Below are 22,104 nucleotides of genomic sequence, written 5' to 3'. Positions count from 1 at the left end.
AGGGATTATAACCTCAGTGGGCTGAGAGTGAAGAAGAATCCTTTATTCATCCACAGTAGAGGAATGCAAATGGAGGCAGATGGAGGCTCACAGGAGGAAGACCTGTCACTATTCATCCACAGGGGCTTCCACTGCTGTAGGCACCAAGTTTTTCCAACAGTCCACCTGCCCATCCATCTAGCTCTAGAAAGAAGTTATGTGGCACATCCTTTGCCACTGGTTTCTCCCTCAGGAATTACCACGTCTGGAATGAGTGCTGGATGGACCGCAAGGACCTCCCTTCTGGATATGGAGGCTGGCAGGTGCTAGATGCCACACCACAGGAGACCAGCAATGGTAAGGCTGCCCAGAGGGAAGTCATGACCCACTCCCACAGAATCTGCCCCCCCACCCTTGCCCCTGCCTGGCCTGCCACACCCTCCCCACAAGGCTCTCCTTCCTTCTCTTCTTTAGGCCTCTACTGCTGTGGCCCTGCCTCTGTCAGAGCCATCAAAGAAGGAGAAGTGAATCTGAACTATGACACGCGCTTTGCATTTTCTATGGTGAATGCTGACTGCATGTCCTGGCTTGTCCAGGGTGGGAAAGAACAGAAACTTCACCAGGACACGACCACTGTTGGTAATTTTATCAGCACAAAGAGCATCCAGAGTGATCAGCGGGATGACATCACAGAGAACTACAAGTATGAGGAAGGTAAAACCCAGCATTCACTCCTACAAACATCCTAAGGGCCCAACAAGGACAGAAGGGAGGCTAAGTTGGTGTAGATGAATTCTAGAAATTGAAAACGACCACTTGCTAGGTTCAACTCCTAGGGAGCCACGTAAAATTCCCAGCTATGAGAACCAGATGCAGGGTAAAGAAGCAAAGCTGAGGTCTGGCAGGGACAGGGTCTAGGCAGGAGCAAGCAGAGGGTGGGGGGAGCTGAGCTTTTGCTGGGAGTCTTGGGTGGGTGTCTGTGCTTCATTAATGTGATAGATACAAAAAGGATCTAGAACCCCAGCTTCAAAGCGGGGGGGGGGGGAGGGCAGGGTATATACACTAAGAGACAAGTATAGTCAGCCATATGTCCAGACTTAATCCATTGAGATAGGAAATGTTTGGGGGAAAATTATGACTGTACAGAACAAGTGCAGACTTTCTTGTCATTATTTCTTTAACAATCCAGTATCCTAACTATTTGTTTAGCATTTATAATATATTAGATATGAGAAGTAATGCAGAAATGATTTACAGCCCAAAGGAGGATGGAATAGATAGTATGTAACTACTACAGCATTTTATGCCAAGGACTTTGGATTTTGGTATTGGTATCCTTGGAGGTTCTAGAACCATCATCCCCATGGTTATCAAGGCCTGACTGTTGGATTAACTTCCTAGTAGCATGACCACCCCTCCAGTCCCTATTGACTCTTGTTTCATTGGATGGGTTGTCTTGGAAACAGATCGTTAGTCAGGGACTCATAAACAAGTAGTTTATTTGTGAGGCACTCCAGGAAAAACTGGCAGGAGGGTAAGGAAGTAAGACAGAGAAAGTCAGTGTAGAGTGGCTTATCAAGCCCACTGGCACCATGAACAGCTGGAATTTACTCATAGCAGGAGTTCAGAAGGATGAATAATACCTTAGCATGATTCTGTCTCAAATTATTGGTTGTTTATCTGACACTAAAATTAAACAACTCTATTTCTATTGGCCTATGTTAATTATATTAAAGGATTTCATTGTGATTTTTTTTTGTCAGTCGTGGGGCTTGAACTCTAGACCTAGGCACTGTCCCTCAGCTCTTCAGATCAATGCAAGCGCTCTACCACTTGAGCCATAGTGCCACTTCCAGTTTTCTGAGTGGTTTATTGGAGATAAGAGTCTCACTGACTTTCCTGCCCATGCTGGCTTTAAACCATGACCCTCAGATCTTCGCCTCCTGAATAGCTAGGATTACAAGCATGAGCCCCTGGTGCCTGGTTTCATTGTGATATTTTTATATATGCATATAATATAATTTGATCATATCTACCTCCTCCCTTACTCCCGCTTATAATGTCCTTCCTCCTTTACATTTTTCAGGGCTTAAAATGGGTTTCCGAAAAACAAAAGCAAAAACAAAAAACTAGCTGGGTGCAAACAACAACAGCAAAACCTAGCAGGGTGCTGGTGGCTCATGCCTGTAATCCTAGCTACTCAAGAGGCTGAGATCTGAGGACTGCGGTTCAAAGCCAGCCTGGGCAAGAAAGTCCATGAGACTCTTATCTCCAATTAGTCACCAGAAAAACAGAAGTAGCCTTGTGGCTCAAAGTGGTAGAGCATTAGCCTTGAGCTGAAAAGCTCAGGGACAGTGCCTAGGCCCTAGTTCAAGCCCTACAACCAACAAAAAAGGGGGAGGGTTATTATGACATTTTCATATTTGCATACACTGTACTTCAATTATATTCTCCCTGCCATTACCTTCTCCTTCTCGATCCCTTTTGTACTGGTTCCCCAGCCTAAGAATTCCCCCTTTTACGTTCATTATGGTTCTGTATTTTTACGTACTAAATTTGTCCACCTGATCATTGATTCAATGTGATATAAAGAACAATATGGAAAATGTATTGCCCCTCAAGAGACAAGGGAGTTGAGTGGAGCTCTGCTCCTTGGAGGCATAATACTCCTGGCACTTCTGGTCTGCGCCATGGATAGGGCAAGTCTTTAAAGCGCTAGACAGAATCACATGGGCTGGAATGCTAAAGGGGTGGTGTCAAATGCTAAGGAGGTAGGAATAGCCACTGGCAGCATTTATTACAGAGATCCACAGGTCCCCTGTGAACCTGGGAAATGGTGGCATATCCAGGTGAGCCTGAGTACCCAAGACATGGCTCAGTGGGCCTAGTCATCCATCTCCTCTTACCTAGTCTTCCAGGATCTGGGGTGGAGCAGACATAGACAGGCTGAATCTGACTCACGCCTCTCTGTGCCCTTGGAAGAGGTGATAGAAGCAGCTATAGCTACCATCTTTAATTTTTAATTTTGCTGAATGCATCTTTTACTCAAGAATTCATTTGATTATTGAAATTGTTTGTTCGTTTTATCAGTTATGGGGCTTGAACTCTGGGCCTGGGCTCTGTCTCTGAGCTCTTCAGCTCAAGGAAAGGGCTCTACCACTTGAGCTACAGCTCCACTTCCCGTTTCCTGAGTGGTTAAATTGGAGATAAGAGTCTCTCGGACTTTCTTGCCCGGGGTGGCTTTGAACTGCAGTCCTCAGAGCTCAGCTTCCTGAGTAGTTAGAATTACAGGCAGGAGCCACCATGCCTGGCTTTAAACTATTTTTATCTTTTTGTTAAGTTTCTCAAAGTACTGAAACATCTGTGTTTTCTTCAAGCTCTCTGAGAGTTCTCCTGCACTGATTACTATCTAGTTTATTTCTGTCACTTTATTAGGTAAGGCCATGGTTTCCTGTACAATATTGGTATACAGTATCAGCTGGTATTGAGAGATTAGGTGTTTCTTCCAGTGGTGCCAATCTGGCTAAGTTTGTGCCTGCTAATCCAGAAATTCTAAGCAGCAGGCTGCTTCTTTTCTCTGAATCTATAGTCATTTCCAGTATTTCATCACTAGATGGTCCCAAACACAGATTTTTCTGGCTGTTTGCTTTTGCTAAGTTGTCACTGTTTCAGTGCTTAAAGACAATCCCAGCCTATGTGTGTCCCAAATACATTGTGGGTATGTTGGCAAAGAATCAGAAAGAAATCCAGAGAGTAGCTGGAAAGAATAGTCTGTCCCCACACACCTCTGTTTGAGGCCAGAGAAATCACAGATACCTCATCTATAATGATCAGCCTATGGTCAGGACTTTGTCCAGTTTTGGGAAGAGTCACCATGGATAGACCAGCCCCAGGGTCCTATGTGGCCACCAGTGTGTCACATCCTGAGTTCACCATCGACCAAGACTAGCACACCACCAGGTAGGACTACGGCCTTACTGCTAAGTTAATGCCCTCTGCAGGAAGCTCCAAGCAGGCAACTGTTTCCCTTCTGCCTTTTATTAGACTAAAAACAGGCATAGTGGTCTCTTACCTGATTTTCTAGGCTTTTGTGAAGGTAGTTGGTACATGAATGCTGTTCGGGATCTCTGGGGCAAGGCCATCACTAGAAAAGCTTAGCCACTATTCTGCTTCACCAAATTGGGCAGCTGTAAGAGAAGTTTATCTCTACATTTGTGGGCCTTCTTCTTTTCCTTGAGGATGTCAGGACTGAGTTGAGTGGTCATGAGCATGGGTTCTTACGAGTCAGATAGTGGATCTTGCTTCTCACTAGTTGTATGATTCCAGCAAGTACCATGACCGTTTGGAACCTCCTTTTCCTCGTCTATAAAAATAACAACAACAACAATATACTTCTTGAATAGCTGACAAGATGAAAGGTGTTAAGTACTTATGCAGAGTCTTAGGAAATAGTAGATGAATGAGGGAAAACATTGCTGAAATAAAGTTGATTTTCTTTTTTTTGGCACTGGTCCTGGGGTTTGAACTCAGGGCCTAAGTGCTGCCCGTGAGCTTCTTTGCTCAAGGCTAGCACTCTACCACTTGAGATAAAGAGTCTCCCGGGCTTTCTTGCCCAGGCTGGCTTCTAACCATGATCTTCAGATCTCACCCTCTTGAGTAGCTAGGATTACAGGTGTGAGCCACTGGCACCCAGCTTGAAATGAAGTTTGAAAACTCCCCAGCCCCTGCACTGTTGGTAGTGGTGCTGAGGGTTGGATGTTTGTCCCTTAGGTGTGCCTTGCCCACAGCTGATAATGTGTGCTACCTTCGTAGGTTCCCCCCAAGAAAGGCAGGTGTATTATAAGGCTCTACAGAAGCTGAAGGATGGAAGGTCCCAAGGATCCGACAGTGCATCTTCAGCACCCTCGAGGCGCATGCCACCAAGCCAGGACACCCCTCGGAGCCTGGATACACCGGCCCTTCAACCAAGCAGTGTTATTCAGGTCTCCCTGAAATTCAAGCTACTTGACCCGCCTAACATGGGCCAGGACATCAACTTTGCCCTGCTGGCCCTCAACATGTCACCCCAGTTTAAGGACCTCAAAGTGAACCTGAGTGCCCAGTCCCTTCTGCATGATGGCAGCCCCCTGTGCCCATTCTGGCAGGACACAGCCTTTATCACACTGTTTCCTGAAGAAGGTATGGACTCTGAATACAGGCCTGGGACACACTGGGTGCACACCTGGTTATGTCATGGCATATGTTGGGGGAGGGAGGTGGAGCCAGACAGCAGGGCTTTGGGGAATAGTTCCCTTCTTCTTCCCTCTTCCTTATCTTCTTTCCCTCCTCCTCGCTTCCTCCTCTCTTCTTTTTTTTCCCTCTGTCCTCCTTTGCTATCTCCAAGGGGAAAAAAATGCTAGTTTAGTGGGGGAAATTCTAAGTCTAAAGCCATCTACCTTGGCTGGGCACTCAGCCTATCCATTTACAAGCAGATTAACTATAGTTTTTCCATTTCAAATGCTTGTGCTTCAGCAGGACCTGGAACTTGTTGGCTCCCTTCTTTCTACAGAAGAACCACCAGGTTCAACTCCAAATCCAGCTAATTTTCACTTTATCCTGTGTTCACTCCCAAGCCCAGCTACTTTCACTTTATCCTGTGTTTTCTCCCTAGCAAAGACCTACCCCTGCAAAATCCCTTATTCCCAGTACAGCCAGTACCTGTCAACAGACAAGCTAATCCGCATCAGTGCCCTGGGTGAAGAGAAGAGCAGTCCAGAGAAAATCCTGGTGAACAAGATCATCACCTTAACCTTTCCAGGCATCATAATTAATGTAGGCAAGAGCCCTGCAAATGCTCTGTGGGTACCTTGGCCCTGGCTATGAGGGTGAAGCCCTCTGACAGGATGGCTGTGGTCTGCTGGAGAGAACACGCTCTCCTTTTCTCTCCTATTGAGTAATCTTCATTCTCTTGAGGCTAGGTGGGTCTTGAGCATGGGACATGGATTCAACCTCTGTTGTGCCATTTTCTGTGTTGGCCTTCCCAGGGTCCACATGATAAAAAACAGGCCAGACAGGAGGGGATCAGATGAGGAGCCCATAAGATTAGAGTTGCCACTTTCAGCCTGCACATACTTGAGCAAGCCTCCTTTCCGCCCCCCCCCCCCCCCCGCCCCAGTCTCTGCTCCTTGAAATGTCAAAAGAGAGGATGAGAGTAGATGATCTCTGAGCACCCCTCCTGCTGACCTTCCGTGGTATTCAGGGATCCTTTCAGTACTGTCTCCCCAATGCCAACCTGCCTGCTAGACTTCGCCAAAGTGAGCCCATAGAGTACTGTATGCTTTCTCTCCATTATGGAAACTAGGGAAAAGCAAAACAAAACAAAACAACCAAAGACACATGCAAGTAAAAGGGGGATTACTAAGGGGTGGGGGCACAGAAGTTAAAAAAGAAATGGGAAAGGTAAGCAGTGGGGGATAAGAATGATAGAGAACAAGCTGGGTGCCGGTGGCTCACGCCTGTAAACCTAGTTACACATGATCTGAGGATCGTGGTTCAAAGCCAGCCCAGGCAGGAAATTTTCCATGAGATCCTTATCTCTAATTAACCACCAGAAAATTGAAAGTGGCACTGTGGATCAAGTGGTAGAGTGCTAATCTTGAGCTGAAGAGCTCAAGGACAGTGCCCAGGCCCAGAGTTCAATCTCCATGACTGACCCAAAAAAAAGAATGCTAGAGAGAGCTGGGAAGGTGGCTCAGTGGTAGAGTGCTTGCCTTGCATGCATGAAGCCCTGGTTTCGATTCCTCAGCACCACATAAGCAGAAAAAGCCGAAAGTGGTACTATGACTCAAGTGGTAGAGCGCTAGCCTTGAACTGAAGAGCTGAGGGACAGTGCCCAGGCCCAGAGTTCAGGTCCCATGACCGACAAAAACAAAACAAAACAAAAAAGAATGAGAGAGCTAGAAGCCAGTGTAATCCAAGTTACTTGGGAAGCTGAGATTGGGAAGATTTTGGTCAAGGATAGCCTCGGCAGAAAAGTTCATGAGACCTGACACCCCCATCTCAATGGAAGAAGCTGAGCATGGTTGCATGCTCAGCTTGTTATGCATCTTATCTTAGCTATGATGAAAAACCTAACTTAGGCAGATTATGCCTAGATATGCACCACAACAGAGAGCAAGACCCTATCCTAACAAAGCCAGCCTGGGCAGGAGAGACCGTGAGACTCCTATCTCCAATAAACCACCAGAAAACCAGAAGTGGCACTGTGGCTCAAGTGGTAGAGTGCTAGCCTTGAGCTGAAGAGCTGAGGGATAGTGCCCAGACCCAGAGCTCAAGTCCCATGACCGACAAAAAAAATGGCAGAGGCATGGCTCAGTAGTAAAGTGTCTGCTTCGCAAGTATGAGGGCCTAAATTCAAACCCTAGTAGATGTTAAGAATATTTTTACGGGGGCTGGGAAGGTGGCTCAGTGGTAGAGCACTTGCCTTACATGCATGAGGCCCTGGGTTCGATTCCTCAGCACCACATAAGCAGAAAAGGCCAGAAGTGGCACTGTGGCTCAAGTGGTAGAGTGCTAGCCTTGAGCTGAAGAGCTCAGGGACAGTGCCCAGGCCCAGAGTTCTGACCCCATGACTGGCAAAAAAAAAAAAAAAAAAAGAATATTTTTACGTATGGAAGTGTCGTGCTAAAATCTCTTAATGTATAATATTGAATAATATATACCAGTAAATCCTTTATACTAAAAAATAGTACCATCTATAATATTCAGTGGATTAGAGAATAAGGACTAATTTCCTGCTCCTTCTCCTGCCCTGGGTGTCTGTTTAGGTTCTAGGACAAGCCATTGTAAACCAGCTGCTCTCCATCCAGGTGATATTTTCAAACCCCCTCTCAGAGCCAGTTGAGGACTGTGTGCTGACCTTGGAAGGCAGTGGCTTCTTTAAGAAGCAACTGAGAATCCTGTAAGTGATGGAAGGGCTCCGCCTCCTCTCCCATTCCATTCTGGGATTAGCGCTGTCCTTTCTAGACACAGGCTCAGGACCTGGGTGAACAGACTGAACAGGAAGTGGAGTAGAAAAGGGCTTTGGTGCCAGGCGCTGGTGGCTCACGCCTGTAATCCTAGCTACTCAGGAGGCTGAGATCTGAGGATCGCAGTTCAAAGCCAGCCCGGGCAGGAGAGACCGTGAGACTCCTATCTCCAATAAAACCACCAGAAAACCGGAAGTGGCGCTGTAGCTCAAGTGGTAGAGCGCTTGCCTTGAGCTGAAGAGCTGAGGGACAGTGCCCAGGCCCAGAGTTCAAGTCCCACGACCGACAAAAAAAAAAAAGAAAAAGGCTTTGGAGGTCATCATTGTGTCTCTGGGGCTTTCTGACTTTCCCCATTCTCTGCTGCAGCATTGGAGACCTCAAACCCCACCACAAAGCCACCATCACTCTGAAGACTATCCCCTTCAAGAGTGGCCAAAGACAGATCCAAGCTAATCTGAGTAGCAACAAGTTTAAGGACATCAAAGGTTACAAGAATGTCTATGTGGATTTTGGGTTATAAATATCTGGACAATGAGATGCATGTGTGGATTTTAAACTTCAGGAAAACGATCAAATTCGAATGCAAGCTGTGCTTTTTTTTCCCAACACCGAAGATTCCACCAGACTCTGATATCAGCAACAAAAGAGATCCTGTGGATGGACAGCTCCTTGGGTCATTTGCACAGCTTGCATGAACTTTCTTCTTCAGGACCCAGGGATTCAATGGCACCCATACAGAAGTGTGATTTAGCACAGAGTCTGGAGGGTACTATTTGGAATTGGGCCCCTCAAACATCAAGCAAAGAACCATCTCATAGCTGTTTTATTGTTTAGTTATTGTCTAGACCTGTCTAGTTTCCTATTGTCAATAAACCTCAATCCTTGCTTTCATTGCCTTCACACTTATAAGCATCATCTTCCCCACAAAGGTTCTCTGGTTGGTAGAAGTGTCCTACTGTTTCAATACGTGAGCCCATTCACCTACTCAAGAAGTTTATATTAAGTGTGTAGTATATCCTAGGCACTTCTGAGGAGTGTAAGAGCCTAGACAGTCAAACAAAACCAAGTCTCCTCCATCTTAGAGCTGACATTCTTGTGTAGGCAGGAAAGATAAACAATTAACATATCAGCTGGGACTGATGGCTCACGCCTGTAATCCTAGCTACTCAGAAGGCTGAGATGTGAGGATCATGGTTTGAAGCCAGTTGAGGGGGAAAAAAATTTGTGAGACTCTTATCTCTAATGAACTGCCAAAAGGTCAGAAGTGGAGCTATAACTAAGTGGTAGAGTGCTAGTCTTGAGCACAAAAGCTCAGGGACAGCACCCAGGACCCACACAGTAAATAAATATGTGTCAACATGTGGCCTATCAGTTATGCTTTAGATAAAAAAGCAGACCACTCAGTACATGTCTCTCCATAATACTTATCATCTTTGTGTTTTGAAAAAAAAACTAGGAAATCTCTCACCCTGGCCATCCCTTGAATCCCTTCCCATATGACTTTAAGAGGTCCCTCAGTCCTTAAAATCCCAGCATCTTCTTCTTCTCCTTTTTTTTTTTTTTTGTTGGTTGTAGGGCTTGAACTCTGGGCCTGAGCGCAATCCCTGTGCTCTTCAGCTCAAGGCTAGCGCTCTACCACTTGAGCCACAGCACCACTTCTGGTTTTCTGGTGGTTTATTGGAGATAAGAGTTTCACGGACTTTCCTGCCCAGGCTGGCTTTAAACCTCCATCATCAGATCTCAGCTTCCTGAGTAGCTAGGATTATAGGCATGAGCCACCGGCGCCTGGCTGCATCTTCTTTTTTATTTTATTTTTTGTCGGTCATGGGGCTTGAACTCTGGGCCTGGGTGCTGTCCCTCAACTCTTCAGGTCAAGCCTAGCACTCTACTTTTTTTTTTTTTTTTGTGGGGGGGGGAGTCCGGTCGTGGGCCTGAACTCTGGGCCTGGGCGCTGTCCCTCAGCTCTTCAGCTCAAGGCTAGCGCTCTACCACTTGAGCCACAGCGCCACTTCTGGCTTTTTTTCTTTTTGAATCGAACTCAGGCCCTCATGCATGCAAGGCAAGCGCTCTACCACTGAGCCACCTTCCCAGCCCCAAGAGGTAGATTTTTGGTAGAGAACAAAACACTCCAAGTTTTCTATTGGCTGTAGCTTATGATGATGGCCATTCAAACCCTACCCTTTCTGGGTCCTACTAAACATAAAGCAACCCCAATCAGGTCCTCCTCTCTGACATACCTGCTTTCTCAAGGCACTGCACAAAAAGAAAGGCATGATGTACCTGCCTTGCAGGCACTGGCTACGTGACTGAGACAGCTGCTCTATTAAATATACATACATTAAATAAAGGAGCTAAAGACTTCATTATATGTAAACAAAAGGGTCAATGTAGTTAATTAGAGGGAGAGTAGGGGTGTGGTGGGAATTACATTGTAGAGTGACTGTCTTGTTAGCAAGTGGGGCTAAGGACTTGGTGGCACGGAACCCGCAATTATTGCCATCTTATAATTATGACGTGTCAGTCATAAGAAATCATTTAAGGAAATCATTATGAAGAAGTAACGCCTTACCGAGACAATGACGTCTGAACTACTTGGAGGATTTCAACTACCACACCCTCAGACTCTTAGGAGAGTCCTGAATTTAACACCATATTCATTAACTCACTTAAATACTTGCCAAGTTTTTTCTAGGGACTAGGACCTGATTTAGGTAGACATTCGGGATACAAGTCAAGAGAGCTGAGTGTAGTAGTGCCTGCCTGTCATACGGCTCCGTGGGAGATGGAGGGAGGAAAATGGTAATCTGAGGCTGGCCTGGACAAAAGTGTGAGACTCAATCTGAAAAATAACTAAAGTAAAAAGGCTGGGAGGTGGTTCAGTTGTTGGAGCATCTGCCTAGCAAGTACAAAGCCCTGAGAGACACACAAACACACACAATCAGTGCCTACTCAAGTATAGGCATTTGGAAATGAAAAATACATAAGTGGTAGAAAGCAATATTTGAGTAACCCAGGGTATAGTATGGGTACAGATGAGCCAATCAGTCTAGTCATCCTTGACTGTAACTGGGTTCTATCCCTATTATTTCATCATTTGCTTCATTTTAATACTCTTCTGCCCTGGCATGTTTCCTTATAATTCCTCTTAAGCAGTATATTAATTGATGTATTCATGGATTCACTCATTAAAATAAATGTTTACACCCTGAACCTGTTTTCTCACCAACAAAAGAGAAATAATGATTATCACTTACCAAGTTGACAAAAAGTTGAGGCTCAGATCTGAAACGATAAGGTATGTGAAAGTACTTTGTAAAGCAAGTACCAGCATCATTACTGTAATTGGATCTGTGAGTCAGACTGAATATGGCCTGGTCTTTCCCATCCTGTCCATTAGCACATTGGTCCATTACTTTTCTTTTCAGATCCATCTATATCCTCTTCCACCTGAACCGTGAAGTGTAATCTCTTATTGGTCAGCCCTTTTCTTCCTTCGGTCTTCTCAAACACTTTCTCTATTTTAGCCAATACAGTATTTTTTTTTTTTAACGCAAACCCGATTGTATTGCTACTTGCTTAAAATATCATTCAGTAGTTTTCCACTGCTCCTCAAAATAAAACCCAAATCCTCAACTCTGAAAGATTTAACTCTTGCCTTTCTTGCACTTGTTCTTTGAATTGCTCCCTATTTTAAAGCTTTGTACATGCTATTTAGTTTCTCTCCTACTAGCCCATCCCATGCCCATTATCTAGCTAACTTCCCTTGATGGTTGCTGTTTCTCAGTTTAAATATCACTTTCTTGCAAAAGCCTACCCTGACCTCTACTTCTAGGTCTGAGAGCTCAGAACTCTTTTATAGGACTTTTCACAATGACAGCTGTGTGTGTACAAAGCAGTGTACACACCTTGTACCATCTGTCGCCCCCTGCTGGAATATAAATGGTGACAGAGACATCTATTTAATTTACTAGTGTATTGTCAATGCCTTATACATTCCTGGTGCCCAGTAATACTCAATATACATTAATTTCACAAATGAAGAAGTAAATTCTTCTCAGATGCACGCTAGCTGGGGGGCTGCTTTTCTGCAGAGTTAGGGAGCTGGTCCAGTGTGAGATCATCCTGATTTCAGACTCCAAGCCACCAGAAGAGTGAGGCATGCCTGTTATTCCAAACATGAGGGGTCTATGGGATTTTATGTGGCATCCCAGGCTGATGAATAATATCTTCTGAAAAAGCTGCCTCCTTTTATACTCCCTGCAACACTGCAACAGAATCACTATTCTCTCGAATACTTGGATTTTTATCTTTGGCAATCTAATTGGCAAACATTCTATCTTAGGGTAGTTTTATTTTGCATTTTTATGAAGTGAGGCTGGACATCTTTTCATAAATATAAGAGATTTATATTTCATTTTGTATGAATTGTCTAGCATATCCTTTATCCATTTTTCTATTGTTTGGTTCTTTTTAAAAATTGATTTGTAGGCAACTTTTATTTTGGCAATGTTGGGGTTTGAACTTAGTGCCTTCTAGGCAAATCCTGTTATCACTTGAGCTATACCTTCAGTTCAACAACTTTTACATTACAGAAATGAATTCCTTGTGATTTTATTCAATTTATTAATTACCTTTTAACTTTCAATTTATTAATTACCATCACAATTTATCAATATTTTTATTGCTTCTAGGCTTTGCATATATATGCATATATAGTTGTTGTTTTGGTGTTGTGTCAATTCTGAGGCTTTAATTCAATGCCTGGGCACTGTCCTTGAGTTTTTTGCTCTACCACTTGAGCCACAGCTCCTCTTCTGGCTTGTTGGTGATTAACTGGAGGTAAGAGTCTCATGGACTTTCCTGCCCAGTCTGGCTTTGAACCTCGATCCTCAGATCTCAGCCTCCTGAGTAACTAGGATTACAAGTGTGAGACACTGGCGCCTACTTCTGCTTTCATTTTTTTTTTCTTTTCTTTTTTTTGTCGGTCGTGGGGCCTGAACTCTGGGCACTAGTGCTCTACCACTTGAGCCACAGCACCACGTCCAGCTTTTTCTGCTTATGTGGTGCTGAGGAATTGAACCCAGGACCTCATGCATGCAGGGCAAGCACTCTACCTACCACTGAGCCACCTTCCCAGCCCTCTGCTTTCATTTTCTATTTGGTTATTGACTACTTGAGCCACAGCACCACTTCTGACTTTTTCTTTTCTTTTTGTCGGTCATGGGTCTTGAACTCTGTCCTGGGTGCTGTCCCTGCGCTCTTCAGCTCAAGGCGAGCACTCTACTGCTTAAGTCACAGCGCCACTTCCGGTTTTCTAGTGGTTTATTGGAGATAAGAGTCTCACAGACTTTCCTGCCTTGGCTGGCTTTAAACTTCGATCCTTAGATCTCAGACTCCTGAGTAGCTAGGATTACAGGCATTAGCTATCAGTGCCAGGCTTGTATCTCCAGTTCTTATGAGAATTCTTTTTTGGTGAGAAGGCAATAGTTTTGATTTTTCACATAACATTTCTTTAAGAAGATAATAGTTCAAAGTTTTGAAAGCTACACAGTAGCAAAATCACCTCTCTATCCTATCCCTGTGCGTGGTTTTGTGGTCTGTACTGTATCCTTTACAGGCATCCTATTTCATGCATCTGCAATAAGGACAGAGGCCCCTAGGGAGCTTCCGGTGACTCAACCTCAGATGCCCAGGCCAAAGCTCAGGAAGGCCCTGAAGGGCCGGACATGAGGTGCTATCCTGTGTCTTGCATCATTCAGTGGTTAAGCAAGCAGAAATTGAAAAGACCCTACGGTGAGGCCCAAGACAGTTCCAAACCATCTCTGGTAGGGTGTCCCAGACTGAGGCATCTTAGAAGTGCTGGCCTCATGCCCATTTAGTTATCTGAGTGCCAGGGCTTAGAGGACTATGTTTTGTTTTCATATACTGAGGTTTGAATTCAAGGTTTTATACTTGCTAGGCTGGCACTCTACCCTGGGAGCCATACCTTCAGCCCAATGTATTTTTTTTGGTATATTTTAATTGTACAATGTTAGAGGTTTCATTGTAAACTTTCCATGTATGTATATATTGTCCTTAGAGTATATATTCAACCCTGTATTACTCTTCCTTATTCTTCTTTCCTCAACCTCAACCTTACTTACTTTATATGAGTTTCATTATAATCTTTTTATCTGTACATACAATGTGCCTGGATATATCTACCTATTTTCCCCAACCTATTTCCTGCTGTTCTCTATATCCTCCATTTACATTCAAGGACTTTAAAAACATTTTTTTTTTTTACCAATAAACTCTACTTCCTTATCTCTTCTAGACAGATGGATTCCAGACACACATGCTCTCTCTGTGTATCATCAAAACAGCCCATGAGCATCTAGCAACTTGGAACTCACAACAGGTTTCAGGCCTGAAATTTAAAGTTTGGGAATGGCTCCTGCTTGTAGAGTTACTCCTTCCACAGTCCCACCCCTAAAGGGCTCTTGAGGTTACTGAAGAAAGAGGATAAGAGAGTTCTTTGAGGATTTTCCTGCCAGCATATCTTCCCACCACCTCTCTCACTTTAGACCTGTCTCATAGTCCTGGCCTAGGTCTCCCGTGGCACAAGAGATATGTTTAAAAAAAAAAAAAAAAAAAAAAAAAACAACCAGGAGGGAGACGCTCCCAGCATCTGGTCTAAGAGATAACAGCTGAGAGGGAGCAAGAGAGAAGGGATCCATCAGAGAGCTCATGAGAAGAGTGGAGAGAAATTTCGCTATTTACGGATTCTTATGCCAACAGAAGCACTCCATCATTTTTCGCTCCGGAAGATAGACTCGAAGGCAGGCATTTTCTGTGTGCTAGTGGGTTAGAGCAGCCTTCTGCCATGGGACAAGGTGAGCCAACCCTGTTCTTCCTAGGACTTACTGGACTGCCACTGGTGGTGACATCATGGTGTGTTTTAATTAAAGGAAGTAGGATAGTGGTGGAAGTGATGGTGATATGCCTATGAAGTCGGGGAGAAGTGAGGTGGTACTAAGGAGGGGAGGTGACATTGGTGTGGCTACAGAGTGGGGGGACGTGTGGGGCAGGGTGGGGAAGGAGAGGTGTGGTTATGGAGTACTAACAGGGGAGGTGGTTGTACGGTGATCCACGTGTAAAGCCAGCGGTGGGAGGGTGATGATGGTTATTGGGGATTTATCACTGGGCTGTGATATACATCTCACAGGTGCCCAGAGAAAGCACAAGGATGCCATAGCCCCAAAGTGCCATGGCAGAGAAGGAAAGTAGGAGGTAGAGGAGCGTGCAGAAATTCAGCGGCCTCTGCAAGGCTCTGTCGGAACAGGCTCGGGTGCAGGGCCTATGTCACATCTGAGAAACTCTCCTTGGGGCCGACTCAGTGTTCTCATTGAGTATGGAATAAACTCCAATTGGGGAGTTGTTGTGTACAACGCATCACTGAGCAGAGGATACAGACTTGCAGTCAACACTGTGTCTCACAATGAGATGGGGAACAGAGGGCTAAGCAAGGGATAGCTATAAACTGGAGTCAGTGCTGAAAAAGAATGGAGCAGAGCACTGTGGGAGCCCAGCAGATGGGCCTCTGCATGGAGGAACCAGTGATGGCTTTAGAGGTAGGTGCCTTTGAATTTTGGAAGATGGACAGACACTTGCCGGGTGAAAAAAAAAAAAGGCAGCAGAAGCCTTCTAGACAGAACTATAGTCAAAACAAATTCTAAAGAGTGCCTCTTGCTGTAACACTGTAGCTATAATGGGGATCCCATACACCAAGCCTCAATTCATTGAATACCATTCCACAGACCAGTCCAACTCAACCAGCCCAACCTAGGCCCCAGGACCAGCCCTGTGAAAAGAGAGGAGAATCATTGCCGGTTTCTGTTTGCTGCTCTACCTCTATGTACAAATCTGAGCCTGGCTAAGGCTAGATGTATACTGCCATGGCTTGCACTGGTGGATGAGAGGGACACTGGGCCCCAGGGGCACCCATGAGCACCTGGACCAGATATGCACATTCATAATAACGCCAGTGCTTTCTCCCTAATATTGTATCACTGTCACTGTCTCTCAGCTCCATCCCTAATGAACTGAGAAGGTGGTCTCTTCCTTCCTCTCTTCATTCATCTCTCTGTTCTTGAGCTCTAAGCCAGAAAGGTTGGGAATTGAAGATTTGAAGCAGTCAATTTTGAATTGGCCAAGACAGGAATTGGAGTCTAAAAGACTTTTCTATTGGGGCTAGGAAGGTGGCTTAGTGGTAGAGTGCTTGCCTCACATGCATGAGGCCCTGGGTTCAATTTCTCAGTACCACATAAGCAGAAAAAGCTGGAAGTGGTGCTGTGGCTCAAGTGGTAGAGCACTAGCCTTCAGCTGAAGAGCTGAGGAACAGTGCCCAGGCCCAGAGTTCAAGCCCCATGACAGACCCCCCCCCCCGAAAAAAAAAGAAAGACTTTTCCATCAGGGTCAGATGACTTTGCTGCAGTAGATCAGACCCTATTCCACACACTTTCTCCCACCAAGGAATAAAAACTAACTCCTTTGCTTGTACAAGGAACTAAGTTTTTGTGTGTTTTTTTTTTCAGTGTGTGTCTTGCTTTAGGTTTGCTGAGCATTTCTTAAAAATTCCCTTGTTTTTTCCTCCCTCTATAAAGTGCCCTGACACTCTCAGGCCACCATCCTGTAGAGTCTTTCTGGCCTGCATGGTCCTGTACGTTTGGTAAGCCTTCAGGTAAAAGAGCACAGATGAGCTCAGGTGAACTCTTAGCCTCACCTGAGGTCATCTTCTTAAGAAGATGAGAGAATTAGACTCAGTGATATAAAACCAATATAACAATGTAAAACCACAGATAATCTTGAAATTATCTGATTGTCCTCTAAGAAGAAAAAGGTACAGGAGGAGCAAGATTCTGCATTTTATTTATGGCTAGGAATTGGAAGCAGAAAAGGAGGCCAAGTATGAAAACATGCATTGCTGTCTCTAATAATAATTATTATTACAGTTATAATTATTATTATCACAGCAACAACAGTACCGTGTGCGTCTGACACTAAGATATCACACATACACTGTACCTAATCCCCACCACTCTGCAAGAAGGGATGGTTATTTTAAGAAGAAAGCTGAGTTACTTCAGACAACTTATCTGGAGTAGCACCAATGAGCAGATGGAGCTAAGCACTTGAACACTGGTCTCTCTGACTCCAGAATCACTGCTCTAACTTCTGTTGTCACATTTACTTCGTATCCATAATTTCTCTCTTGTCTACAACAGCCCTGGGTATCAAGAGCTGTGACTTCCAGGCAGCAAAGAACAATGAGGAACACCATACCAAGGCCATTAGCTCTCAGCACCTGACTGTGCGGAGAGGGCAGCCTTTCACCATCACCGTGCACTTCCGTGCCCCGGTCCACACATTTCTGCCTACCCTGAAGAAGGTCACCCTTGTCGCACAAACTGGTAAGTGGGAGGGATTTAGACCCCACTGGCAACAAAACTGGGAGGGTCTCTTTCCAGCATCATTTTAGGGAATCAAGGGACAAATGGCTCACATTGCAGTTGGGCCTTCATAAGTTGTAGCCACCTTTTAGGCTCGTATGCCTAGTAAGTGTTACTTAGGATGCCTGTAATCTCATCTACTCAGGAAATCTTGGAATATTGTGGATCCAGGTCAATTCAGGCAAAAATGTTGTGAGGTTGTATCCTAGTGCAAGAAGCTGGGTGTAGTAGATGACATATCTGTCATCCCAGCTACTGCAGGAAGCATAAACAGGAGGATCACACTCTGGGTGCAGGCCCTGGTAAAATGCAAGACTAATCATGGACATGTGGCTCGGTGTAAGAGTGCCTGACTAGTAAGCACAAGGTCCTGAGTTCAAAATCTAGTACAGCGTGTATGTACCTTATACTAATTTACAAGTTTTAGAAGTTCTTCTGTGGCATCTCCTCTAAGAACTTTGTTTTGGCTGAAAATATAATATTGGCTATCTAGAAGCCTGAAGGAGGGCTAACTATAAAAATTGGCAGTATTTATTGAATCTGTATTACATAGCACATATTAAACCAAGTACTTTACATGTAGTACTTACATTGTTCCTAAGAAGCAAGTATGGTCTGTGAGTTCCAAATCCTTGGATTCAACCAGTCATGAGTAGAACATATCTAGAAAAAAAGAGTGCTTTTACAAAACAAATGTAGAGCCGGGCACTGGTGGCTCACGCCTGTAATCCTAGCTACTCAGGAGGCTGAGATCTGAGGATCGCCATTCAAAGCCAGCCCGGGCAGGAGAGACCGTGAGACTCCTATCTCCAATAAACCACCAGAAAACCGGAAGTGGCACTATAGCTCAAGTGGTAGAGTGCTCGCCTTGAGCTGAAGAGCTGAGGGACAGTGCCCAGGCCCAGAGTTCAAGCCCCACAGCCGACCAAAAAACAAAAACAAAAAAAAATGTAGACATGTTTCTTGACGCTATTCCTTCAATCATACAGCATAAAATTATACCAAATTGCCTAAGATGCTGTAAGTAACAAAGAGATAATTTAAAGAATATGGGAGAATGTAGTTTATGTGATTTTATATAAAAATGGACTTAAGCATCCTTGGGTTTTGGTATCTGCAGAAGGCCCTGGAATCAATCCCTCACAGATACAAAGGGACAGCTATACTATGATTCTATGGTACTAAGATTGGAAATCTGGGCCTTGAACGTGAGCATTTAACCCTCTGCCTCTTTTTTTTTTTTTTTGGGGGGGGGTCTGGTCATGGGGCCTGAACTCTGGGCCTGGGTGCTGTCTCTCAGCTCTTCGGCTCAAGGCTAGCACTCTACCACTTGAGCCACAGCGCCACCTCCAGCTTTTTTCTTTTTGCTTATGTGGTGCTGAGGAATAGAACTCAGGACCTCAGGCATGCAAGGCAAGCACTCTACCACTGAGCCACCTTCCCAGCCCCACACTCTACCTCTTGATCTCTACTTAGTCCTTTTTGCCTTCTTTCTTTTTCAAATAGGGTCTCATGTGTACATTCTGGCTGGCCTGGACTTTGATTCTTTTTTGTAGGCTTCCCACGTAGCTTGGATGGGAGATACGTACTACATTGTGATAAAGTCTCACGTTCATACCCAGGCTGGTCCTGAATCATAACCTTTCTGATCTCCACTTCCTGAGTAGCTAGGATTACGGGCATGAGTTTATTATGGCTATTTATTTTATAGACCGGGAAGCTTTCACAAGAGTTTCTAAAAAGTTCATGAGAACACTGGGAGCCTCTGCTACCCCATCATCATTCACCATCCTTCGTTTGTAGTCCAGCTTCTTTCGTTTTTCTGCAAAACCAATTTTTGACCTTCTCCATCTTTATAGTACACCTTGACTTTATTAGTCTGAGCTGCAAACTAAGTCCAATGACTTAATTCATTACTGTGCACTTGCAGGAGAGCAGCCTTCTAAGATCAACAGGACACAGGCCACATTCTCCATCTCCTCTATGGGGGAAAAAAACCAGTGGAGCGCAGTGGTAGAGGATAGAGATGCCCAGTGCTGGACCATTTCTGTGACCTCACCTGTGGATGCTATCATTGGCCACTACTCACTCCTGCTACAGGTTGCAGGCAAGAAGCAATACCCGTTGGGACAATTCACATTGCTTTTTAACCCCTGGAATAGAGGTGAGTTTAGACCAAGACCCAGAGGCTGGGGGTACAGCTTTAGCAGGAGTATCTACCCCCAAGGAACTGTGGGAAGTCCTGTCTGGTGTGTTAGTCCTAGCAGAAACAGCCTGGGGATTCTCACGGAGAGAAAAAACTTAGCTGGGCACCAATGGCTCACAGCTATATTTCTTGTTACTTAGGAGGCTGAAAATAGGAGAACTGTGGAGCAAGGCCAATTCAAGAGACACCCTGGCCCACTTTCTCAGCCCATAGTTGATACAGTGGCTCCTCCTATGTGAGGAGCTGGGTTTGGTAGTATTGTAGTTCTGGGCCAGCTGAATATCCATATTTCCGGTATCCACCTCCCTGTGTGGTTAAGTGTGGATTCAGGCTTCAGCTGGTTTTTCACTGAATGACAGGAAGACCTTCAAGCCTTTTTCCTCCAAAGATGAGGTATTGGGGTATCCTTAGTTGACTGACTTGGAGTTACATCCAAGGAAAGTAGATAGGTCGTTTTCCTGTGCTCTTCCCAAAGGCCTGCAGATCCTGAACCAAACACCTCTCTGAACAATGATTGCTAAAGCAGTGCCTAGCTGAACTCACTTGGGATGGATCCTCATCCCAGCTGGGTACCAGGAGGGACCTGGAAAGCTGTAGATGGAATCTTGTGGATTCTCCTCCCCACCCCACCCTGCTCCGCTTCTGCTGTTCAAACCTTGATCCTTCCCAAGTAGCTAGGATAAAAACATCCTCAGTCTGAAAATTCCCCACTCTGCCCCCCCACCAGGTCACAGAGACAGAATCTGGCAAGCAGAGCCTTCTCTTCTAGTGTTCCCTGCTTCCTAGCATGGACAATGGCCTCTTTAAAGATGCTTGGCCTTCTCGTGGTGCCCAGCCACACCCTTCAGGGAAATAGGAGAGGCACCAGGAAGTCTGTACAAGTCCTAGATCCACTGGACGCCCCACTAGGGAAGAAGTCCAGTGGTTGGACTTCCACTCCCTACTGCTCTACCCACCTTGCTGCCCAATCCACCTCTTCTCTGGGCTCATTCCAATTAGCCTCTACCATTTTTTTCACCCTGAAATACTTTTTTTCTGGACACAAACTTGTAGGAAAGACATAACAGGCCACTGGAGTGCTCCCTAGGCTGCTGCCCATTTTTCCTGGGGCAGCAGTGCTCTGGTTGTGATCTCTTCTGGGAACTTTTTGGCCTTTCAAGCCACCCCATGACGGACCCAGAGTCTCTGAACTGAGTTCCCTGAGAGATACTTCCTCCTCAAAAGTTAGGCCCAGAGCTACAAGGTTAGCCTTCAGCCAAACCTTATCTGGAGTGGGGAGAGGGTCAGGCCTATCATCCCCAGACCCTCATCTTCTCTTGCTTCTCTTGCCAGATGACCCTGTATTTCTACAGAATGAGGCTCAACGCTCTGAGTATGTGCTGAACCAGAATGGCCTCATCTACCTGGGCACAGCTGATTTCATCCAGGAAGAGCCCTGGAACTTTGGCCAGGTAACAGGGACCTCTGGGGGGAGGGGAGGAACAGTAGTTATCCTATCAATGTGCAGACCAGACACAGCTGGCAGGCCCAGAAGCCCCTGGTCACGGGGCCATCTCTTTATCCCATTTTAGCCCTTTGGAGCCTTCTTTTCCTCTGGGCCACATTACACCATCTTCTACAGTTGCCAGCGTTATTGTTCGAAACGCTGTGGCTAATCCAAACTTGGTTAATCCGCACTATCCACAGGATAGAGATCCAATGCCCTGGCCTGACATCCAAGCCACTGCTTTCTCTTCCCTCGAGCTAACCTATCACCCAGCTCTACAGCATAAATGGCTCAGAGTTCACTCTTAGAATTGTTTCCCTCCTCTATGCCACAGAATACTCCTCTCTTACAACCTTCTGAATGATTCCTTCTGTCCTCACAGGCAGTGGAAATCTGTGGCTGTGTCCTCTGTGCTTCTCTTCCTAGAGACCTGGTCATGTTACTACAATCTCTAATCCGAGGGATCACGTGACCATCTTCAATCCTAAACAGGGGTCTGGGATGGGGACTCCAAAGCCTGAGCTGTCACAGTTCCCACTATATCTGGCTCAGTGCTGGCACACTGGAGCTTCCTCAAGGAAAACAAAACTACACATGATTATCCTATCAAGAGAGTCAGACCACAGAACAGGCAAAGGACTGATACACAGGGGTTAGGGTGCACAGTGAGTGAGAGGGAAAGACACAAAGAGACAGACCTAGAAAGCAAGCTAGATCTCACATAGAATCTGAGTGAAGGATGAGATGACAGGAAGACTATGCTGTGGAATGAGAGGCTGGCCTGCAGACCTTCATATTGGCTCTGTGCGGTCCTTACAGTTCCAGACTGATGTCGTGGACCTCAGCCTTGGCTTGCAGGGTGTGGATGAGCAGCTGGAGAAGTGGAGCCAGCCCATGCATGTGGCCCAAGCGTGGGGCGTTTTGGTGAGTACACGT

The 22,104-nt window shown here is 45.4% G+C and overlaps 2 protein-coding genes and 1 long non-coding RNA gene across 3 annotated transcripts in view; 2 read left to right on the top strand and 1 right to left on the bottom strand.

The window, feature by feature from the left end:
• The window catches only part of Tgm5 (transglutaminase 5), a 25,670-nt gene extending 16,794 nt beyond the window's left edge, over window positions 1–8,876 (top strand). Inside the window, exons 8-13 of the mRNA XM_070005923.1 lie at window positions 233–336; window positions 454–693; window positions 4,792–5,157; window positions 5,630–5,790; window positions 7,785–7,918; window positions 8,352–8,876. Of these exons, the coding sequence (XP_069862024.1) occupies window positions 233–336; window positions 454–693; window positions 4,792–5,157; window positions 5,630–5,790; window positions 7,785–7,918; window positions 8,352–8,505 (1,159 nt within the window). The 3' untranslated portion in view covers window positions 8,506–8,876. The remainder of the gene's footprint in view (window positions 1–232; window positions 337–453; window positions 694–4,791; window positions 5,158–5,629; window positions 5,791–7,784; window positions 7,919–8,351) is intronic.
• The window catches only part of LOC138816271 (uncharacterized), a 19,974-nt gene continuing 1,938 nt past the window's right edge, over window positions 4,069–22,104 (bottom strand). The window contains exons 3-5 of the long non-coding RNA XR_011368599.1: window positions 18,067–18,139; window positions 11,240–11,267; window positions 4,069–4,342 (exon numbers count right to left, since the gene is read on the bottom strand). This is a non-coding gene — a long non-coding RNA (uncharacterized lncRNA). The remainder of the gene's footprint in view (window positions 4,343–11,239; window positions 11,268–18,066; window positions 18,140–22,104) is intronic.
• Window positions 14,461–22,104, top strand: part of Epb42 (erythrocyte membrane protein band 4.2) — a 16,286-nt gene continuing 8,642 nt past the window's right edge. The window contains exons 1-5 of the mRNA XM_070005926.1: window positions 14,461–14,860; window positions 17,252–17,437; window positions 19,407–19,640; window positions 21,015–21,133; window positions 21,988–22,092. Coding sequence (XP_069862027.1) covers window positions 14,851–14,860; window positions 17,252–17,437; window positions 19,407–19,640; window positions 21,015–21,133; window positions 21,988–22,092 — 654 coding nt within the window. The 5' untranslated portion in view covers window positions 14,461–14,850. The remainder of the gene's footprint in view (window positions 14,861–17,251; window positions 17,438–19,406; window positions 19,641–21,014; window positions 21,134–21,987; window positions 22,093–22,104) is intronic.

Source organism: Dipodomys merriami, unplaced genomic scaffold (genome assembly GCF_024711535.1).
Source record: "Dipodomys merriami isolate MVZ:Mamm:240054 unplaced genomic scaffold, mDipMer1.0.p SCAF_69, whole genome shotgun sequence".
Classification (NCBI taxonomy): domain Eukaryota; kingdom Metazoa; phylum Chordata; class Mammalia; order Rodentia; family Heteromyidae; genus Dipodomys; species Dipodomys merriami.
This window is presented reverse-complemented; position numbering and strand designations above follow the sequence as displayed.